Genomic DNA, 18,910 nt, shown 5'->3' with positions numbered 1-18,910 from the left:
ATCACTGAATGCAGGCAAAGGAGCCTAAATCATGTCTGATGGGTTTGAACTGTGATCCAATACGATATTTTTCTAGAGATTTATTTGGCAATTTTTAAAGTACGACTAAGAAATGAAAATATGAAAGCTAGAAATAGGGAATAACAGTGTTTTCAATATATTTATTAGGTAATCATTTCATATACATAAATTAGAAGAGGAATTCCTTAGCCAACAGGTCATTGTTACTGAGATTTGATGGTCTTTCTTCAACCTCCCAGAGCTGCCCATCCTACTTTTGATCTTCATTACATTTCTTTAGCTTTTGTCTTTTCCAGCTTTTAGGCCTTGGAATCATCTGTTTAGTAGCAATCTATTCAATCATCCCCATCGGCTTCTTCCTTCCCTTCTCCTGGGTTACCTATACTATGTCACCTGTATTGTGTTCCAGGCAGAGTCCTCCTTTGGGTGGCAGTCTTGTCCTGCCTAGCCCTGGTCCTGCTAGATAGAGATAATTAGTTGTTGCTTTGAATTGAACTGAATTGAATAGATTCGATTCCCCCCCACCACCCATAAACACAAATCCCCTCATCCACTTCTTCCCTTTCTTTGAAATTCTCAAAATCATTAAGACACAGCTGCTTTAAACAAACAAACAAACAAACAAAAAATGAAGCTAACACGTGAATGTGGTTCTTGACTCAGAGAGGTTGTTACACCTCACCCAAAAAGAAACAGAAGCAGTGCAAATTCTTAAACGCCTTTTCTGGCCTGGGTCTCCCAGGATGGGGTAACTAACCATCTCCAGAATCTTGACCCATCAACTTAACTTCTCAAATTTTAGTTCCTTAGAGAGTGGGAGTGGGGGAGGAAGGAGTAACATGAACATGATTTAATGCATTCTTATAAAAGTCTGTACCAAGAAGAAATAAAACAATGTCCTGAGTTCTTTATTAGATTCAGCTCCCAGCGTACAAACACCCTAATTCAACTTAAACAAAATAGCCCACACACATACCATTTCTAAGGAGACTGGCTTCCAACCTTCCTTAACCTCTCCTCCCTCTTGCATTTATCTTTCTCCCTCTTTTTCTTTCTTCCCATTCTTGTTTCTTTCTCCTTTTCTCTCACAGTCTTCCCAAAGAAAAGTTTAGCTGCAACCACCGTTTAACCACAAATCACCTTAAAGGCTCCATCAGCGAAAGCAAAATCTGTAGGGGCCTGTCAGAGGGGATGCCCCTGCACACACGCACACACCCCCCCCCCCCCCACGGTGCCAGACCCCCGCAGCACAGCCAAGTCCAAGTGTCTGCAGAGAGGGAGGTGGGACCGCCCGAGGTGGTCACTTCCAGAGACCATCCTAATTTCTTCTGCGCCATCGGACTCAGCCTGCCCTTAGGGGCCGGGGCCCGGCGCTACGCGCGCTCCCTGCGCAGACCCACGGAGAAGTAAGGAGGCGAGGGCGGGGCCGCTGGGCCGGCGACACCCTGCAGGAGGTCCAGCCCCGGCCCGCGTCCCTCCCACCTTCGGGAGCCGACGCGGGTCGGGGATCGCCCTCTCGATGAAAGGCAGATGGCCCTTTAAGGTCCGCCCTGCAGCCCGGCCCGTGGACTTCAGCCTAAACGCGAACCGCGACGCTGGCTTTATTTGTCCATGTCTCGGACGGAGCCTGGGAGGCTGCCAGCGGGCTCGGACACCGAGCGCGGGAAGGGGCGGGCGACGGGGCAGAAGTCTGGGATGTGAAGAGCGTGGAGAGGACCTAGACGCGCTCGTCGAAAACGCAGGAAATTCGCGCTCGGGCCGCTGGACGCCGCGACTGCCCGGGCGGCGACGGAGACCGCCCGCGGCGGAGGGGCCCGGAGCGCGCGGCCCCCGAGCGCGGAGCTGCCGCGCCCCGCCCCGCCCCCGAGCCCGCGCCCCCGAGCCCGCGCCCCCCTGCCCGCGCCCCCCTGCCCGCGCCCCGCTGCCCGCGCCCCGCTGCCCGGCCATGGCCCCCCCACGCCGCGCCGGCCCGGGGGTCGCTGTCGCCTGCTGCTGGCTCCTCACCGGTGAGCGACCCTGCGTGTCTCCGAGCACCTGGGTGCGGGGCGGGGGCTGCGCGTGGGTGGGGAGACGCCGAGAGCCCCGGCCCGGAGGTGGACGAGCGCTGGTTCGGTTCGGTTCGGTTCGGTTCGGGACGCTCCGGGTAGCCAGGGCAGCGCGCAGCGCGGAAAACCGCGTTTCTGCGGGTTTTTTTTGGTTACGAGTTTTGATATGTTACAGAACCTTCCCCCGCAAGGGTAGGAGGGAGACAGCGCTGGAAACTTCACAAAGTACAAACGCTTTTACGATTAAAGTTGTTTTTACAGTGTACATTGTATTTTAGGACTTTGCTGAAAGACATTTCCCCACTTTTTTTTTTTTTTTTTTTTGAGGGAGGTAGCTAGAGGGCCCGGATTTATATGCCAAGTTCCTACCTTCAGATTACTCAACAGTGGACATTATTGCATTTTCTTGCTGTCAAGTATTCAAAGATCTTTTCTGCTGTAGAACGAGGAAAGAAAGGAATGCAAGGCAAAATTGCTTCTTGTCTTGAAATGATGTTTCTATATAAGGAGGAGGGACGTTTTGAAATTGAGAAAGGGGTAGTCACAGAGCAGACTACTTTTTTTTAGATGCAAAATACAGTATTGTTACTTGTGGATAAAAGTTACTTAAAAATACACACTGGAAATGCAAAGTTATATCCAGTTTAGGAAAAGGTTGAATCATAGCATTTTCAAGATTTTCCAGATAATTAACCCATGGTCATATTTTGAAATGGTGAAAGAAAAAGGCAGATTGGTGAAGCTTTGCGCAAAGGAAAGTGACCTGACTAATGGTTAGGTTAATGGCTGGGTGTAGCATATCATCAATATTCCAATGTTCAGTGTCCTTACCCCTGGCATGCTTATTGGTACTAGTTAATTTAGCATTTTGGCGTTTAAAACGGGTGATCCAGGCAGTTTACTCTGATTTAGATGCCCAAGCATAGTTACCCCTTGTGAAGATTACTGAGAAATGAATTATTAGCAAGCAAAACATTTTTTCACAGTATTAAGAGAGTTAATTATGAGCTATTGACTTTTCATCCAGACATTTTCCACTACTTAGGAAGTGTCCAGTAATCCAAACAGTAGTAACTTCTGAACAGCTTTACAGCCAGCGGATGGTTTAACTTAGCAGCAACTGTCACCGCCCTTTACACTTATTTGACCTATAATGGATGCCTCTTCAGTTCAAACGTTTTGAAGGTTGTTTGTATTTTGTTGTTGTTGCACAAAATCTGAAGTTTTACAACTATTCAAGTTGTACCTTTTTCATTTTAGCAAATAAGCAGTCACTAGTACAGAAAGGATCAAATGCAGTTTGCATATCCTCTAAATAGACAAGCATGAAACTCAAAAAAATAGAGGTTAAGAGTTACAATTATATATATTTTTAGGTTTAACTACTTTATATACCCATAACAGTCACACTTGCATACTGTGAGTTTTCTGCAATTGTTGGGATAATATGTCTTGCTAAATGCAAAAGGGGGCTTAAAAATAATGCATAGATATTTCTAAATTATAACATTTAATTCCCTTTTGTGTGATGTGTGTGTGTTATTCAGTCATACTGAAATTTAGAATTTACTGTGTCACAACCGATAAGTTCCTCATATGCGCTATATTTCTGCCCCTTTCACAAATAAGGATTTGAAATTTGACTTCTTCCTCTCCTTTGTTGGTTTTCAATTCAGTCATCATATTGTCAGATTTCCTGGAAACTTTTCAATTCATAGAATCCACACCTAGTTTGGGGTCTTATCACCATACTCACTCTTTACCGTAGAGAGCTCTTCTTCTTGCCAGTCTTAACCCAACCCCTAATCTATCTTCTTAATAACTAATTTTCATTATATCCTAGTCTTTTTAGTAAAACAAACAAAAACAGTGTCTTCAGATGAAACCCAAAATTCTCTATTGAGGGCTCTGGGTTTGCCCTAGTCCAGCACTCTCTTTCTCCTCCTGCACCTATGTCAGTTTCCTATTTCTGTTGTATCAAATTGCAGATTTATTGGTTTAAACAAGACAAGTATATTATGTTACAATTTTGTAAGTTAGAAGTATCACTGGGCTAAAATCAAGGTGTGGACAGAGCTGTGTGTCTTCTGAAGGCTATGGGGGGGGGGGGGGGGGGAGGGGGGGATCCATTTCCTTGCCTTTTCCAGCCTCTAGAGGCCACCTGCGTGCATTCCTTAGCTTCTGGCTCCATTCATTTTCAAAGCCAGCAGAATAGCATCTAAATCTTCCCCTCTGACTCTGCTTCATCATCCATTTCCTTCTCTGACTCTGACCCTATTGCCTCTTTCTAATAAGGATCCTTCTAATTACATTGGACCTACTTGGATAATACAGGATAATCTCCTCATCTTGAGATCTTTAATTTAACCACATGTGCCAAGTCCCTTTTGCCATATAAGGTAATAATATATTCACAGGTTCTAGGGATCAGGACATGAACATCTTTGGAAGACCATTATTCTGCCTACCAAAACCCTGAAATGAAAACTCCCCCATGATATCCAGTCATATTTCTTTACTTTCTACATAATCCTCATGCTCATTTTGCTTCTGTGAATATACTCTTGTTTTATATATCTAGAAAAGAACTCCACCCTTCCTTTCCACCACCCCCTACCATCTCTCTGGCCTTCAAAGCTGGGTTTGTATCACAACAAATCACCACCCTCTCAATAAGCTTCCCACTGGATTAAGAATTGTCTTGTATTCACTTTTAACAATATTTTTAAATGATTGGTCAACAAAGATTATTTTATGTATGTCAAAGTCCCAGAAAAAAAAAACTAGTGACACAAAGGATTTAACTGAAGAAAGTTTAGTAAAGAGACTGTTTACAGAGGTGTTTGAAGAACTAACAAAAGATGGTGGCGCACCTAAGGACAAAGAATAGTGAGCAGAAACATCTGAATCAACAGTAGGAAGAGAAGCCATTACCACTCTTAGGCCTGAGGAGGTAGCAATGTCAGGCTGACTGGGAACTCTAGCTATGGGAGAGGGGCTATTGGATAGGAGCTGGGACATAGGAAGAGGAATGCAGCTAGAGCCAAAATTGAAACCCAGACAGGAGGAAGCAGGAGAAATAAATACCCCTTCTTTTCTTCCCACCCTCTAATGTCTTGCCCAGCCCTCTCATTGGCCAAGTCCAAATGGCAGAATTAAACGTCCTGGGAAATAGGGTTAAGACATACAATAACCGAAAAAAATAATAACACAACGTAATGCTGAAAGGCACATATTTATTGGGAACATATTATGTGTGAGATCTTGTGCCAAAACTTTGCATGCATTATTTCACTTTAATCTAAAAAAAAGGACAATTTTAGAATAGTTATCCATATATTAGAGGTGAAGAAACCAAAATGGTAAGAGATTAATTTGTCTAAAGTGTGATGACTAGTAAATGGCAAAGCTTGTGCTCAGCTTAGATCTCTGATCTCAAATATCATTCTGTGAAATAATATGCCATACAGTCTATCAAAATGCTAGTCCATTTCTTTCTTGCTCAACTCTCTGAACGTTAGAGCCACATATAATTGTCTAAAAGACTTTGATAAGGACCTAATTAATGACGTGTCTGATATTTTCATGACTTTTTGGTATATAATGAAATTAGATGATGTCCCACCCTACATTAATCATAACTCAAAATAAGACTGTTTCTCTGAATATTAAGAATATACAGAATTGAATTATATGTCTCTCTTCCCTAGAAACATTTTAGTTAGCCTAAAAACAAGGTGTCTTTCTTCCTTTGTGACTTTTTTCAGTTAGGATTTCCTATTCAAAATGAAGTCTAGGAGCACCTGTGTGGCTCAGTAGGTTAAGCATCTGCCTTTGGCTCAGGTCATGATCCCAGCACCCAAAAACACCACAAAACAAAATGAAGTTCAGTGAGGTGATGGCTGAATATGGAAATCTGACACTTACCAATGACAAAAAAATGACTTCCAGGGGCATACAATGGACTGTCAGAATTACTGAAGATGGCGAAACTCTTTAGTCATTATGATATTTGTAAAGGTAGCAGTAAATTTATAGGATGTTTGTTTAACAAATAGGCACTGAGAGTAGCAATGAAATATGTATGTTTAACTAGTGCCTGTTTTTCTTCCCTGCTGTTGTGGTGCTGTTTTGATGTGTAAACTCTCGTGCCACAGCTTATAACTGTTGAGTTTACTTCCTTAAATGGATGCTCCTCTGCCCATTCTCTTCCACCTCCAACCCAACAAACTTCCTATTAGATTTAGAACTTGCTTAAATTTCATATGCCCCTTAAAATATCTTATAAAGTAGCTCATGTTTAAAACATATCCAGAAAATTAGGGATCAAAATGCTTTTATTTACCTACACAATCCTTCTGTTGTATGAAACACAAAATAGTGTATTTGAATTCATTTTTAAAAATTGAGATGAAAGATATTTGGAATTGTTGCCACAATACTAAAATCAGAATACATTGCCTATACAGAGTGGTCTGTGACTGGAGAATTGTATTCATTCTCAAAGCAAGTACAGAAGAGTATCAAGAGATGTAAATGAGCTGAATATATTCCTGTCAAGATTACTGAGTTTCTTTTAGCTCTTCTGTTGTACCAGCTCTGCTGAAGTCTCCAGGCCTTTGCATAAGCAGTTACTCACACTTCTTGTTTACCCTCAAGTCCCCACAAGAGCATCATTTCCAAGAAACCCACTGGGATAAATTGGTCCTCCTCCCCCAGAAACATGTAAGTCCCTACCATCTTTGCTTTTATACCACATGATACGGTAATTAAATATCTAACTTCTGTCTTTCCAGCTTGCTATATGCTCTGTGAGGGTAGAGTTTATTATCCTTAGCATCTAAGAATAATAGGCACTTGAAAATTTGTTATTGATGAATCCCGAAAGATATAGACAAACTCATAAAATACTTAAGAAATCAATCAGATTGTCTCTTCTAACTGTATCCTCACCTAGAAAATATAAATATATATATATTAGATATGCATATGCATATCTAATTGAATGAAAGACACCATCAATTGAATAATGCATCATTTTATTCACTCCTAAGGAAAAAAAGTGCTGCCAATCTGATTATAACTGTTAGATTGTTAGATACCTCCTAGTTTCAGAGATCTTGAAAAGTGGGAAAATGTGTATCTGAAAATTACAAACATAGCATACTATAAATCTACCTGGTAATTTTCTATCATATTTCTTTGTATTTTAAAAACCTGCATCATAAATTTTCAAACATACTTCTAGATACAAATGACACTCTTTTGGATACAACGATATGAATGAACATTGTCCCTCTCCTTGGTTTTTTTTCTGTCTCATGCAGGGGATAATTGCTCCTCTGTCATCAGCAGCCTCACTAGATCCCAAGAATGGGATACTCTGAATACTCTGCCTCAGAAGAAATGTGACAATAAAGTAATCAAAATGTTCCAGTTGCACAGGATCAATGACTAGCTTTGGCAAACCCTAAATTTATATCGTAAATGGTGATTAGTGCTAGAGCTATACAGATATAAACGGACCTAGTTTTTACCTAAAGTCTTCAATTTAAAAGGAAACAATTTAAAAGGAAAATGAAAAAGTCAACTAAGTATTTTTTTTTAAGATTTTATTTATTCATGAGAAACACAGAGAGAGGCAGAGACATAGGCAGAGGGAGAAGCAGGCTCCCCGTGGGGAGCATGATGTGGGACTTGATCCCATGACCCTAGAATCATGACCTGAGCCAAAGGCAGATGCTCAACCACTGAGCCATCCAGGCACCCCAAAAGTCAATTAAGTCTTAAAAGGAAATTAAATATAGCACTGGTTGGTACTAAGAATTCACTTGATGTGCAAAAACATTAATATTGTTTTATCTGAATAGATTTCTATAAAAAACAAATGAGAAAGCTAATTTTTAAAATCACTATAATTAAAAAATAAATAAATAAATAAATAAATAATAAAATCACTATAATTCAAATAACTCAGATAAAAATAATAACTCATATTAAAAGTGACAACATATGCTTTTTATATAAATTATATGAGATCTGCTGAAATAAATACAGATTCTTAAATTTGAGTAGGATACCTAGATCACATTAGAATGTCCAATGATTACAATAAATGGACTGGATATTTTATTACAAATCCTATAGTCTTAATATGAATTAAAAATTACAATATACTTTCAAAATTATTTTGTTAGCTATAACTTTACTTTGCCTTATACTAAAATTCGAAAACACATGGGTATTAATCAGTCCTTAAAATTATACATTTTATTGTAATATTATTGGTAAAATAATCCTGTATAGGGATACACACAAACAGAAACACACCCAATGCATGCACACTTTTTTTTCATTTCCTTAAATATCGTTTACGTTAGCAGTAACCTACTTAACTTCTAAAATATCCGTTCTTTTCCATTTTTATTCATTATGATGATAGGCTACTCTTGGCTAATTGCACATTTCTATCCTTCATTGCCAGATCATGCTGCCTGAATCTTGACATGATTCAAAGGGGTAAAAGAAATCTACAAATGCCCTTCAAGCTCCATGATTTGGGGTTTGTGAATTCCATATTGAAAGATTCTAAAAACAGGAAGCGTTTAGTTTTCCCTCATTTGCTATCAAAACAGCTAACCTGCATAGCTTAATCATTGTATTTATATCCTTATTTATCGCAAGGAATGAAAAGGTCTTCTCCTAATCAAGAAGCACCTTTCATTGTTTTTTTAAATTTATTTTATCTAATTAATTAATTTATTTTTTATAAATTTATTTTTTATTGGTGTTAATTTGCCAACATATAGAATAATACCCAGTGCTCATCCCATCAAGTGCCCCCCTCAGTGCCCGTCACCCAGTCACCCCCACCCCCCGCCCACCTCCCCTTCCACCACCCCTAGTTCATTTCCCAGAGTTAGGAGTCTCTCATGTTCTGCCTCCCTCCCTGACACTTTTGTTGATAAGATTTTGTTTATTTGATAGGAGGTTTTTTATTGTTTTGCGACAATTGCAAGTAAGTATTTTTAATCACAGGAACCTTAGATAGTAACAGTACAAGTTCCTTCAAAACAAAAACAACTTTCCCTTTTCCCTTCTCCCCTTTTCCCTGAATTAGCTGCATACTTCTTCCAGTTGTCCACTTAGCTTTACTTGTGGAGGTCACATGGGCATCTTTGTACAATGTGAGGTTAGCACATTCTCTTTACATAAATGATTGCATCTGTATTGGATATTCATAATCACAGCTCTGGCTTATTTTGTAAAGTTCATTTTCTAAACAGGCATAATAAAACTGTCATTATACATTATTTACAACATTTTAAGATCTTTTCCTTAGTAAGATGTGTTTAAAATAATTATTTTTCTCATCCAAGCATGGGTATCTCAAAAATTGAAATAGGTTTTTAGAAACTCACCGTAAAAGTAATCTGCTCTTTAAAATTTCAGTAGTATTATAAAACAGTGTTTTCCTAATTTTAAGATGCCTGTGATAGACAAGTTAAAAAATTTGCATTAAAGGAGAACTAACAATTACGCATTCTTTCATATAATAACTATGCTTATATATCCAACAGTTGCTGTACTGGGTTTCAGGAATGCGGACAAATAAAATGTAGTCTCTGGCCTTAAGAGGCTCACAGTCTGAAAAAGACAACAGACAAGCAAAGAAGAAATGATGGGAGGAGTTTCCAACATGCTCTAAGCAGAGGGAAAAAATATTAATATGTGTTGCAAGAAATTTAACTCTTGCAAAAAATAAAATACTAGAGCAAGAATATTTATACATCCCCTACTGTGTGCTAAGCCAGGGTATTCAAACAAGATTTCCATTTTTCAGGAGCCCGTACCCCTACTGCTGTCATACAAACCATTTCTAACATACCATTATAATAGGAAGAATTGTATTCCAGTTCACCAATGAGGTACATGAATTCATGCACTAGGGCTGACCTAAGGTTTCCCTGGAGAAGAGATGCCAGTATAAATAATGGTACCAAACAGATTATCCATCAGTCAACTTTATTGAATCAGTTATTTTTCTAAGGCTGAATAATTATGATCATGTTAAAGTGAGTCGTTTCCCCTTGCTTTGCCTGATCCAGATTTCTAGCTTCAGGTCAGGCATTCTTAGAGATACACCACAGTATCTCACATGTTTATAGAACTCTACAGTTTACAAAGTATCATAATCTCATTAGAACCTTATAAGGGTTATCAAATGAGAGTGGAAGGGAAAATAATCTAATTTACAACATAGAATGAAAAGTTCAGGTTTGTAGATGTTAGGGGGCTTATCTAAAGTTGCTATAATCTAGCTACAAAGATCAAGACTCATGACTGCTGACTCTTGGTGTGCAATTATTAAACTTGGTATTGATCTTTTACCACTGCAGTGGGCCTAAGGAACAATCAAATTCAAAAAGTACTATGAAAAATTGAAAGTAAATGTGATAGGCTCATATTATGAGTAGTGTTTTACTCTTTTTTAAATATTTTTACAGCATAATCTTGAGACAATTTTAATTATTGAATTCAATACCCTCTATTCTTAAGTAAAAGGAACAGCATTTCTAAGAGACTAAGGGCTGCCAAAAGTGAGAGTAAAAACAATTGACAGGGTAAGAATTACAATCCAGGATGTTTGACTTCTAGCCCAGTTCTCTTTTTGAGACACTGAAATTATATCAAATATATATTCTTAATTCTAGAAATATTAATATAAATAAAACAGAAAAATATAAAGCTACTGATATAAATTCTATTTTCAGAGAGCCAGTAAGTAAATATAAAATTATAATTTAAAGTAACAGCTAAATCATGGTTTTCTTTCCTCATGATTTTGTGTATTTTGGTAAAGAATGAAAATGCTGCATACTGCTATTACATTACTGCTATAACTACAGCAGTTTTAAAATAGGATTACTTGGGGATCCCTGGGTGGCGCAGTGGTTTGGTGCTTGCCTTTGGCCCAGGGCGCGATCCTGGAGACCCGGGATCGAATCCCACATCGGGCTCCCGGTGCACGGAGCCTGCTTCTCCCTCTGCCTATGTCTCTGCCTCTCTCTCTCTCTCTCTCTCTGTGACTATCATAAATAAATAAAAATTTAAAAAAATAAATAAAATAAAATAGGATTACTTCTTACATACCATTATTAAGTGAACCATAGCTGATTACAAAATCATGACTTAAGAACTCTGTGATGATGTTCATATAGCTGCCACAGTTTACACCTGATTCACTAAGCTTATCATTGATATGTAAGTGCCTACTGTGTGCAAGGGACTTTTCAAGATTCAGTGGAAGAATGAGGGTGAATCCACCAAGAGCTGAATACGAAAGAAAAAACTAATATTCCAATTAATATAATGCATGATTTCAAATGTGAGATAACATTTAAGCTAGTGCTTAAAAAGAAGTAGGATTTATGGAGACAAGAGTGAGAGGCAGTGACATTTTAAGTAGAGAGAATGGCAGAGTTAAGGGCAACAAGTAGACAGTTCCCAGGATATATGGGGAACAAAGATTACTCCTGTGGAATATAGGATGCTGGAGGGCTCAAGTGGAAAATAAAGTTTGTAAGGCAAAATCATGGAGGCCTTGAATGCTAGAGAATTGAATTTTAATTAGTAGGGAATGAGAACTCCAAATAACTCCAAATAAAAATGTAATTAGTCTGGAAACAGTAAGTGACCACACAAAATCTGGGAGAAAACATCTGATTGTTCAACAGTAAGCTATAATTACTAAAAAAAATAGTTCCATTTCAGATCAAATAGTAATTCTATGAAAAATTTTGTTCAATCACTGAAGCCCATTTATGTTTAAAAAGACAGCTTAGGGGGATCCCTGGGTGGCTCCGCAGTTTAGCGCCTGCCGTAGGCCCAGGGCATGATCCTAGAGACCCAGGATCAAGTGCCACATCAGGCTCCCTGCATGAAGCCTGCTTCTCTCTCTGCCTCTCTCTCTCTCTCTCTCTCTCTCTGTCATGAATAAATAAAGTCTTTAAAAAAAAAAAAAACAGCTCAAAGTAGTTTACCCTATGATTTAAATACACTTTTTAAAAAAACCACAGAATTAACAGTTAATGGGGGTTTCCCACAGGTTTTAAAGTGTAGAAATATGTGCATAGTTTTCTAAAGTAGAATACTGGATTTTTCTCAAGGATTGTAATGGTGACCTAGACTGGACGGAAGGAAAACTAGGTTGAATGGAGGAATATAATGATTTTTTTAAAAGTAATGAAAGCAAGAAAGGGACTGTGCCTTTCAGATCCTCTGTTAGTTCCTAAGCTGTGTGTCTTTAGTAAAAGTGACAAGAAGTGGCAGTGAATGACAGCACATAATTTGTGATTGCAGAGACGATTTTGAGCATCCATAATATAGTTTGCAGCACTGGATAGAGGAGAGGGTGTGGAGTTAAGCAGGTCTGAATTTAAAAGCTGGTTATGTGATCTTGAATTCATTTATTTCCCCGTAATTCATTTTCTAATCCACAAAATGAGGATAACAAATATTTACAGAAGAGGATTAGAAGACTATAGGAAAGTACCTGGTGAATATTCAGTAAATGATAGCTCTTCAATAAAAACTTAACCCTTATTAAGATCCTACTGTACGCCTGCCATTCTGATTCTGTGGTTTTTAATCTTTGTCAGGCTTTGCAGAGAGGTAAATTCTACTTTCAAAAAAGTGATCAAGGAGCAACTCAAAGTACTTCTCTTTCCTAGTTATTAGTAAATGTCCTTTGGAGAGGCAACCCATCTTTATGCTTTAGTGCAATCAGTTCCTTACTCAAAAGTTACTGGGTTTTCTTGGAAGTGGAAGAAGGGGGTTTTTTCTATTCAGTGATCTTGTTAAGAGGCAATCCTCACTTTTCAACCTCTCGCCGCCATAAAACGCCAAGTGATTTACAGATTTTCTTTAAATCCTGTTGGTCCTAGCAAATCAGATGTTTCCCACTTCCAGTACCCTCAGCCCTCAGCTAGACGTTAGCAGTGAGGGTCAGGCCCTAAGCTTTGCGGCCCAACCCCCAACCTAAGTATTTCACAGGCTCCTGAGCTGCGTGAAGCGGAGACTGCCAATTTTGGATTCTGGGATTCCCAGGACACCAGGGCAAGCAACTGAGAGGTCCACCCAGGGGTAAATTCCACAGATGGTTTCTTCTGTCTCTGGGGTCAGGCCTTAACGTCTGGGGAAGTCGGTCCCTGCAGACACCGTAACTAGCGCGGCAAACAGCTGGGCAGATTGCTCGGAGCCCAGACCCATCGAGACCGGTCGTTCTTAGAACCGGTTCTGGAAATAGCAGCTCCAGCAGGTGTGCAGCCTTGGAGTGCGGATAAGGCGAAAGCACATTTTAGAACTTTGGGAGCAAGTGTGCACTTCTGAGAATTCCTTTTACTTCCAGTGAAGGTTGGGAACTGGATTTAGCCCAAGGGGAGAGAAGGTAAACAGTGGCAACTTCACGCATCTGGGAAAAAAACCGAAAAAACAAAAACAACCAGTGTGCATTCACATAGTCCCCAGAGTCTGCACAAACAGGTTCAGTGTTGAAATAAAAGCCCCGCCGCCCGCGCCGCCCACGCCGCCGAGCGCTTCCCCCCGCGGGTTTACTCCGGACGCGCCTCGCGACGACTACGCCTGCGCCCCGGGGGCCTGCGCCCCCCCCCCCCGCGCCCCCGCCTACCCCGTGGGGACGTAAGACGTGCGCCGAGGGGCGGGCTGCGCGCTGAGCGCTGCGCATGCGCTCTGCTGGCGGCCGCCGCCTGGTCCGCGCTGGCGGCTGGAGCCTCGGAGAAGCCGGCTGCTGTGTCTCTCGCGGGGTCCGGCGCGGCGCGCGCGGAGACTAGGAAGAGAAGGGCCACCGTAAGTGTTCCCGTCGGCCGCCTGAGTCAGAGCTAGAGTATTTCCTTCCCGCCGGGCTAGTGCCTGCGGGAACGCGGGCCCCGCCCCCTTCCCGGCCTAGACCCGCTTCCCCCCCCTGCCCCTCTCCCACTGGGGACCTCCTCGTGGCCTCTCGTTCAGCCCGTGAACACCGCCCCCCCCCCCCGCCGCCGGCGTCATGAAGCTCGTGAGGAAGGACATTGAGAAAGACAATGCGGGCCAGGTGACCCTCGTCCCCGAGGAACCTGAGGATATGTGGCACACCTACAATCTAGTGCAGGTGGGCGACAGCTTGCGTGCCTCCACCATCCGCAAGGTGCAGACCGAGTCCTCCACGGGCAGCGTAGGAAGCAACCGGGTGCGCACCACGCTCACTCTCTGCGTGGAGGCCATCGATTTTGACTCTCAAGCCTGCCAGCTGCGGGTTAAGGGGACCAACATCCAAGAAAATGAGTATGTCAAGATGGGGGCTTACCACACCATCGAGCTGGAGCCCAACCGCCAGTTCACCCTGGCCAAGAAACAGTGGGACAGTGTGGTTCTGGAGCGCATTGAGCAGGCCTGTGACCCGGCCTGGAGTGCAGATGTTGCAGCTGTGGTCATGCAGGAAGGCCTCGCCCATATCTGCTTAGTCACTCCCAGCATGACCCTCACCCGGGCCAAGGTGGAGGTGAACATCCCTAGAAAACGGAAAGGCAACTGTTCGCAGCATGACCGGGCCCTGGAGCGATTCTATGAACAGGTGGTCCAGGCTATCCAGCGCCACATAAACTTCGATGTAGTGAAGTGCATCCTGGTGGCCAGCCCAGGATTTGTGAGGGAGCAGTTCTGCGACTACATGTTTCAACAAGCGGTGAAGACCGACAACAAACTGCTCCTGGAAAACCGGTCCAAGTTCCTTCAGGTAAAAAGTCTTCTCCAAGGATAATTAAGAAAGGGCAGAGGGATTTGTATAAAACTACTCTTTAAGTTTTTAGAACCGGGAAAAGTACAAGAGGACAAGGGGTTCACCGGACTATGATTGTAAATGAGACAATGAAGTGAAAAGAGAGTTGTTAAAAGGCCTTATGTACCTAGTAAACTTTGCTTAAGTCCTCAAACATATAAAGCCTCAGTTGTGCTTTTGGCTTTAGGTCATCGCAGGCTGATTAATGGGTACTCTCAGAGATTCTTTTGTCTAACTTTCATAATTATGATTCTAGGTACATGCCTCCTCTGGACACAAGTACTCCCTGAAAGAGGCCCTTTGTGACCCTTCTGTAGCTAGCCGCCTTTCAGACACTAAAGCTGCTGGGGAAGTAAAAGCCTTGGATGACTTCTATAAAATGTTACAACATGAACCTGACCGAGCTTTTTATGGACTCAAGCAGGTGGAGAAAGCCAATGAGGCTATGGCAATTGATACATTGCTCATCAGCGATGAGCTTTTCAGGCACCAGGATGTTGCTACCCGGAGCCGGTATGTGAAGCTGGTGGACAGTGTGAAAGAGAATGCAGGCACGGTTAGGATATTCTCTAGTCTTCATGTATCAGGAGAACAGCTCAGTCAGTTGACTGGAGTAGCTGCCATTCTCCGCTTCCCCGTCCCTGAACTCTCTGATCAAGAGGATGATTCTAGTTCTGAAGAAGATTAATGATTGGACCTTATAATTGAGACAAGCTGTGTCTCTGTTGTTACATTTTCTTAGCATCCTGACAAAAAGCTGCAAGGCACTTTGTAGTTCTTACAGTGATTTCTCATGTATTTGGTCACACTAGGTATCATGTGATTGGCAGGATATGTGTTAAAACTAAACAATAAATTAAAATGAAATAATCTCTATCTACTACCATCTGTATTAGAATAATTTTTGAAGAAATTATGAGTTATTTGCAGAGCTTGAAAACATATCTTGTATTTAATAAAAAAAAAATGCCTGTATAGATCATAAAATCCCAAATGTCATACTTTGAATAAGTTTTCCTTAGAAAAAGCTGTTTAATACTTCATTATCCTAATAAGTTTACATTATTTTAATTCTACATAGTGTTCTTGCACTGTTTAAGTTCTTTAACACTGTTTAAGATCCCTTTTCTCCATTTCATTCTACACTTTTTTTTTTTAATTTGCTATTTTAAAGGATGGCCAAATAATAGACTTTTCTAGAAGACAAATTTAAAATGTCTGAAGAGACTTGTTAAATCAGTCATGTTACAAGTAAACTCTTGGTAGGTTTTTTTTTTTTTTTTTCTACTATTAATCTTACTTGCTTTAGAGGACCCCTTAATCAGTTATTTTTAGATATAGACTTTTGATCTAGAGATTCTCAAGATAAGCTATTTGAGGTATCTTTATTTTCAAAATGCAGTTAAGATACATGATTTGCTTGTTATGTGACTAGTGCTAAAGCTGAAAATATTCATTTCTGGGCTCCATTTATTTGCACTGCCACGCTATTTATGTATTATTTGGCTTATCCTAGATACATGTAGTGCTATCTTATATTTCTATGTGGCATTAGTTTGTGCTTGCACATTCTTATTGGACTCTCTACACCCTATTTTAAGATGTGAGAAGGTCTATTGAGAAAGTTTGATTAAGTTACATCATTAGTAGCATGTGGTAGTTGACTTGTACTCCAGTACTCTTTACTGTAATGAGGGAGTTTCTGCTAATACCTGAGTTTAAAATATTTTCATTTGGTATTTTGGATGTGCATTTTAAGAGATAGGGAGGGATCCTTAGAATGGAATTGCATCCTTACTTTTTACAGACCTCAGTTTAGCAAAAGAATTAGGAAAGGCGTTATGAAGAAAGAGTGATAATCAGTTTGTAACACATTGGTACCTACTTCGAGTATAAATACTAAGTAAACTTTTGCTAATCCTTTCTGTTTCTGGGCATTTCTCCTGGGATAAGTGCCAGGTCTGGGGATTATTTTTTATAAATTTAACTAATCTGAGTTTATTTTAATCTGTAATTAGAAATAGATACTTCCATATACTTTAAAATCACATTTTTACGTATCTACCTCTTAATCTAAAAATAGATTGTCATTTTATTATAAGTCCATGAATATTTTACTTTAAAATACTATGAAAAACATGTTATTAAATTATTTGGTAGGAGTATAGAAATGAAACTGAGATTCTTGACATTAGAACCTGATTGATAATGATTTGTATTCTCAGTAAGAATTTGGAGAGTTGGGACATATATTACTCTCATAACTTATGCAGTACTGGTTATTCCTAGATCTGTTATCTACTGTGATAGAAACAAGGAGAAATAAAACCTATGCATAAATCTGACCAATAAATTTTAGGTCATAGGTTCTCAAATTTAGCTGCTTGTTAGCCTGACCTTGCGAGCTTTGCAAATTCATTACCCAGACTAGATCCCAGACTCAGTAACCTTTCACCCTAGATATGGTTTTTTATAGCTCCTCAGGTGATTCCATTAGGTATCAAGACTGAGAACTACTGATTCAGGTCTCGCTATTCAAAAGTGTGGTCCATGGACCACCAACAGAGACTATGGACAGAGACCCTGAGAGCTTGACAGAAACTAGAATCCAGGACCTATCATGGACCTTCTTGAATGCCAGTCTGTATCCTAACATCTCCAGTTGATTACTGTGCATAGTAAAATCTGATAAACATAGATAATAGTTATTCTCCCTGTACTAGTAAAAGTCTCTGGCTGGGGTTGCCAGTCATAGAGAAAAACATTTGAGTTTCAAGGTCTTTCAAGAGAGTTAATTGACCAAAATTCAGCTTAACTATAAAACTTCTTGAAATAAAAGTGTATTTTTTTGGCTATAAGGTAGTCAAAATATCTTCAAGAATTCCTGGTTTTAAAAAGTTACATTATGGGGGTGTCAGGGTAGCTTAGTTGGTTAAGCATTGTGATTTTGGCTCAGTCACAATCTCAGGGTCATGAGATTGAGACCCAAGTCCAACTCCCTGGACCCTGCTTACATTCTTTCTCTCCTGCGCTTCCCTGTCCTGCCACCACTCTCAAAAAAAAAAAAAAAAAAGGGTGGGGGGGATGCCTGCAGGACATCCGAAATACTCTTCTACCTGTTTCTGTATGCTCGCTTCCTCACTCTCAAGGTTTTTGCTAAAAATTCATCTCAGTGAGATCTTCCAAGCCAGTCTTTTTTTTTTTTTAAATAACTTCTCCAAGATTTCCTTCCGAGCCCTTCGTTGTCTCATTTTTTCCTATATGTATTTCATTTCAGTGTTTCACTTATCTGTCTAGAATATAAAGTCAATAAGGGCAGAGACTATTGTCTGTTAGGTTCATTGCTATATCCTTAATGTTAAAAAAAAAACAAAAAACAAAACACTCTGGCAAGCAGTAGATGCTCAAAATATTGGGGTGGGGGGTTAAATGAATGACTGGATGAATTCTTTCAGTCCCTTAATAAGGTTCCCTAGTTAATTGTTCACACAGGCCTGAAGTTCAGGAAAAAGCAGTTGGCTGAGGTTAATGATAAAGAGTTGTCAACATATAAGTAAACCTGAAATCAGAGAAAAAATGGCCTAGCAAGAATTAGTAAATCTATGAAAAAAGGCCAGGCACAGAAGCACAGGGAAACCTATTTAATCTCTTTAAATGTTCCTTGACTCTATTATGTACTAAAATCATTTAAAGTAGAGATGTTCCTATATTAAAGTAATTAATATGGTCAGATAACTTTTTCCCCTACAGAGCTCTGCAGTGTTCTAGAGATATACAAGTAGAAGAGCCAAAGTGTTGATTGCATAGAAGTTGAGTTTTAAAAGTTCCTAAGATGGGGACACCTGGGTGGCTCAGAGGTTGAGTGTCTGTCTGCCTTTGGCTCCGGGCATAATCCCAGGTCTGGGGATCAAGTTCCACATCCGGCTCCCTGCAAGGAGCCTGCTTCTCCTTCTTCCTACATCTGTCTCTGCTTCTCACCTTGTGTCTTTCATGAATGAATAAATAATATGTT

General features: G+C 40.4%; 2 protein-coding genes across 2 annotated transcripts in view; both read left to right on the top strand.

The window, feature by feature from the left end:
• Positions 1 to 1,379: 1,379 nt before the first annotated feature.
• ITGA1 (integrin subunit alpha 1) overlaps positions 1,380 to 18,910 on the top strand; it is a 161,290-nt gene continuing 143,759 nt past the window's right edge. The window contains exon 1 of the mRNA XM_072756940.1: positions 1,380 to 2,027. Coding sequence (XP_072613041.1) covers positions 1,541 to 2,027 — 487 coding nt within the window. The 5' untranslated portion in view covers positions 1,380 to 1,540. The remainder of the gene's footprint in view (positions 2,028 to 18,910) is intronic.
• On the top strand, positions 13,534 to 16,821 carry PELO (pelota mRNA surveillance and ribosome rescue factor). The gene is made up of 2 exons (XM_026017034.2): positions 13,534 to 14,856; positions 15,155 to 16,821. The coding sequence occupies exons 1-2, from the start codon at positions 14,131 to 14,133 to the stop codon at positions 15,584 to 15,586; spliced, it is 1,158 nt and encodes a 385-aa protein (XP_025872819.1). The 5' UTR covers positions 13,534 to 14,130; the 3' UTR covers positions 15,587 to 16,821.

Source organism: Vulpes vulpes, chromosome 4, assembly GCF_048418805.1.
Source record: "Vulpes vulpes isolate BD-2025 chromosome 4, VulVul3, whole genome shotgun sequence".
In the NCBI taxonomy this organism is placed as follows: Eukaryota; Metazoa; Chordata; class Mammalia; order Carnivora; family Canidae; genus Vulpes; species Vulpes vulpes.
Note: the sequence above shows the minus strand (reverse complement) of the source record. Positions and strands in the feature narration are given on the sequence as shown.

Bases quoted from the DNA above. Each gene is read 5' to 3' on its own strand.
- PELO (XM_026017034.2), top strand. From the start codon at position 14,131: ATGAAGCTCGTGAGGAAGGACATTGAGAAAGACAATGCGGGCCAGGTG. The intron at 14,857-15,154 runs GTAAAAAGTCTT...TTATGATTCTAG, and splicing joins ACCGGTCCAAGTTCCTTCAG to GTACATGCCTCCTCTGGACA.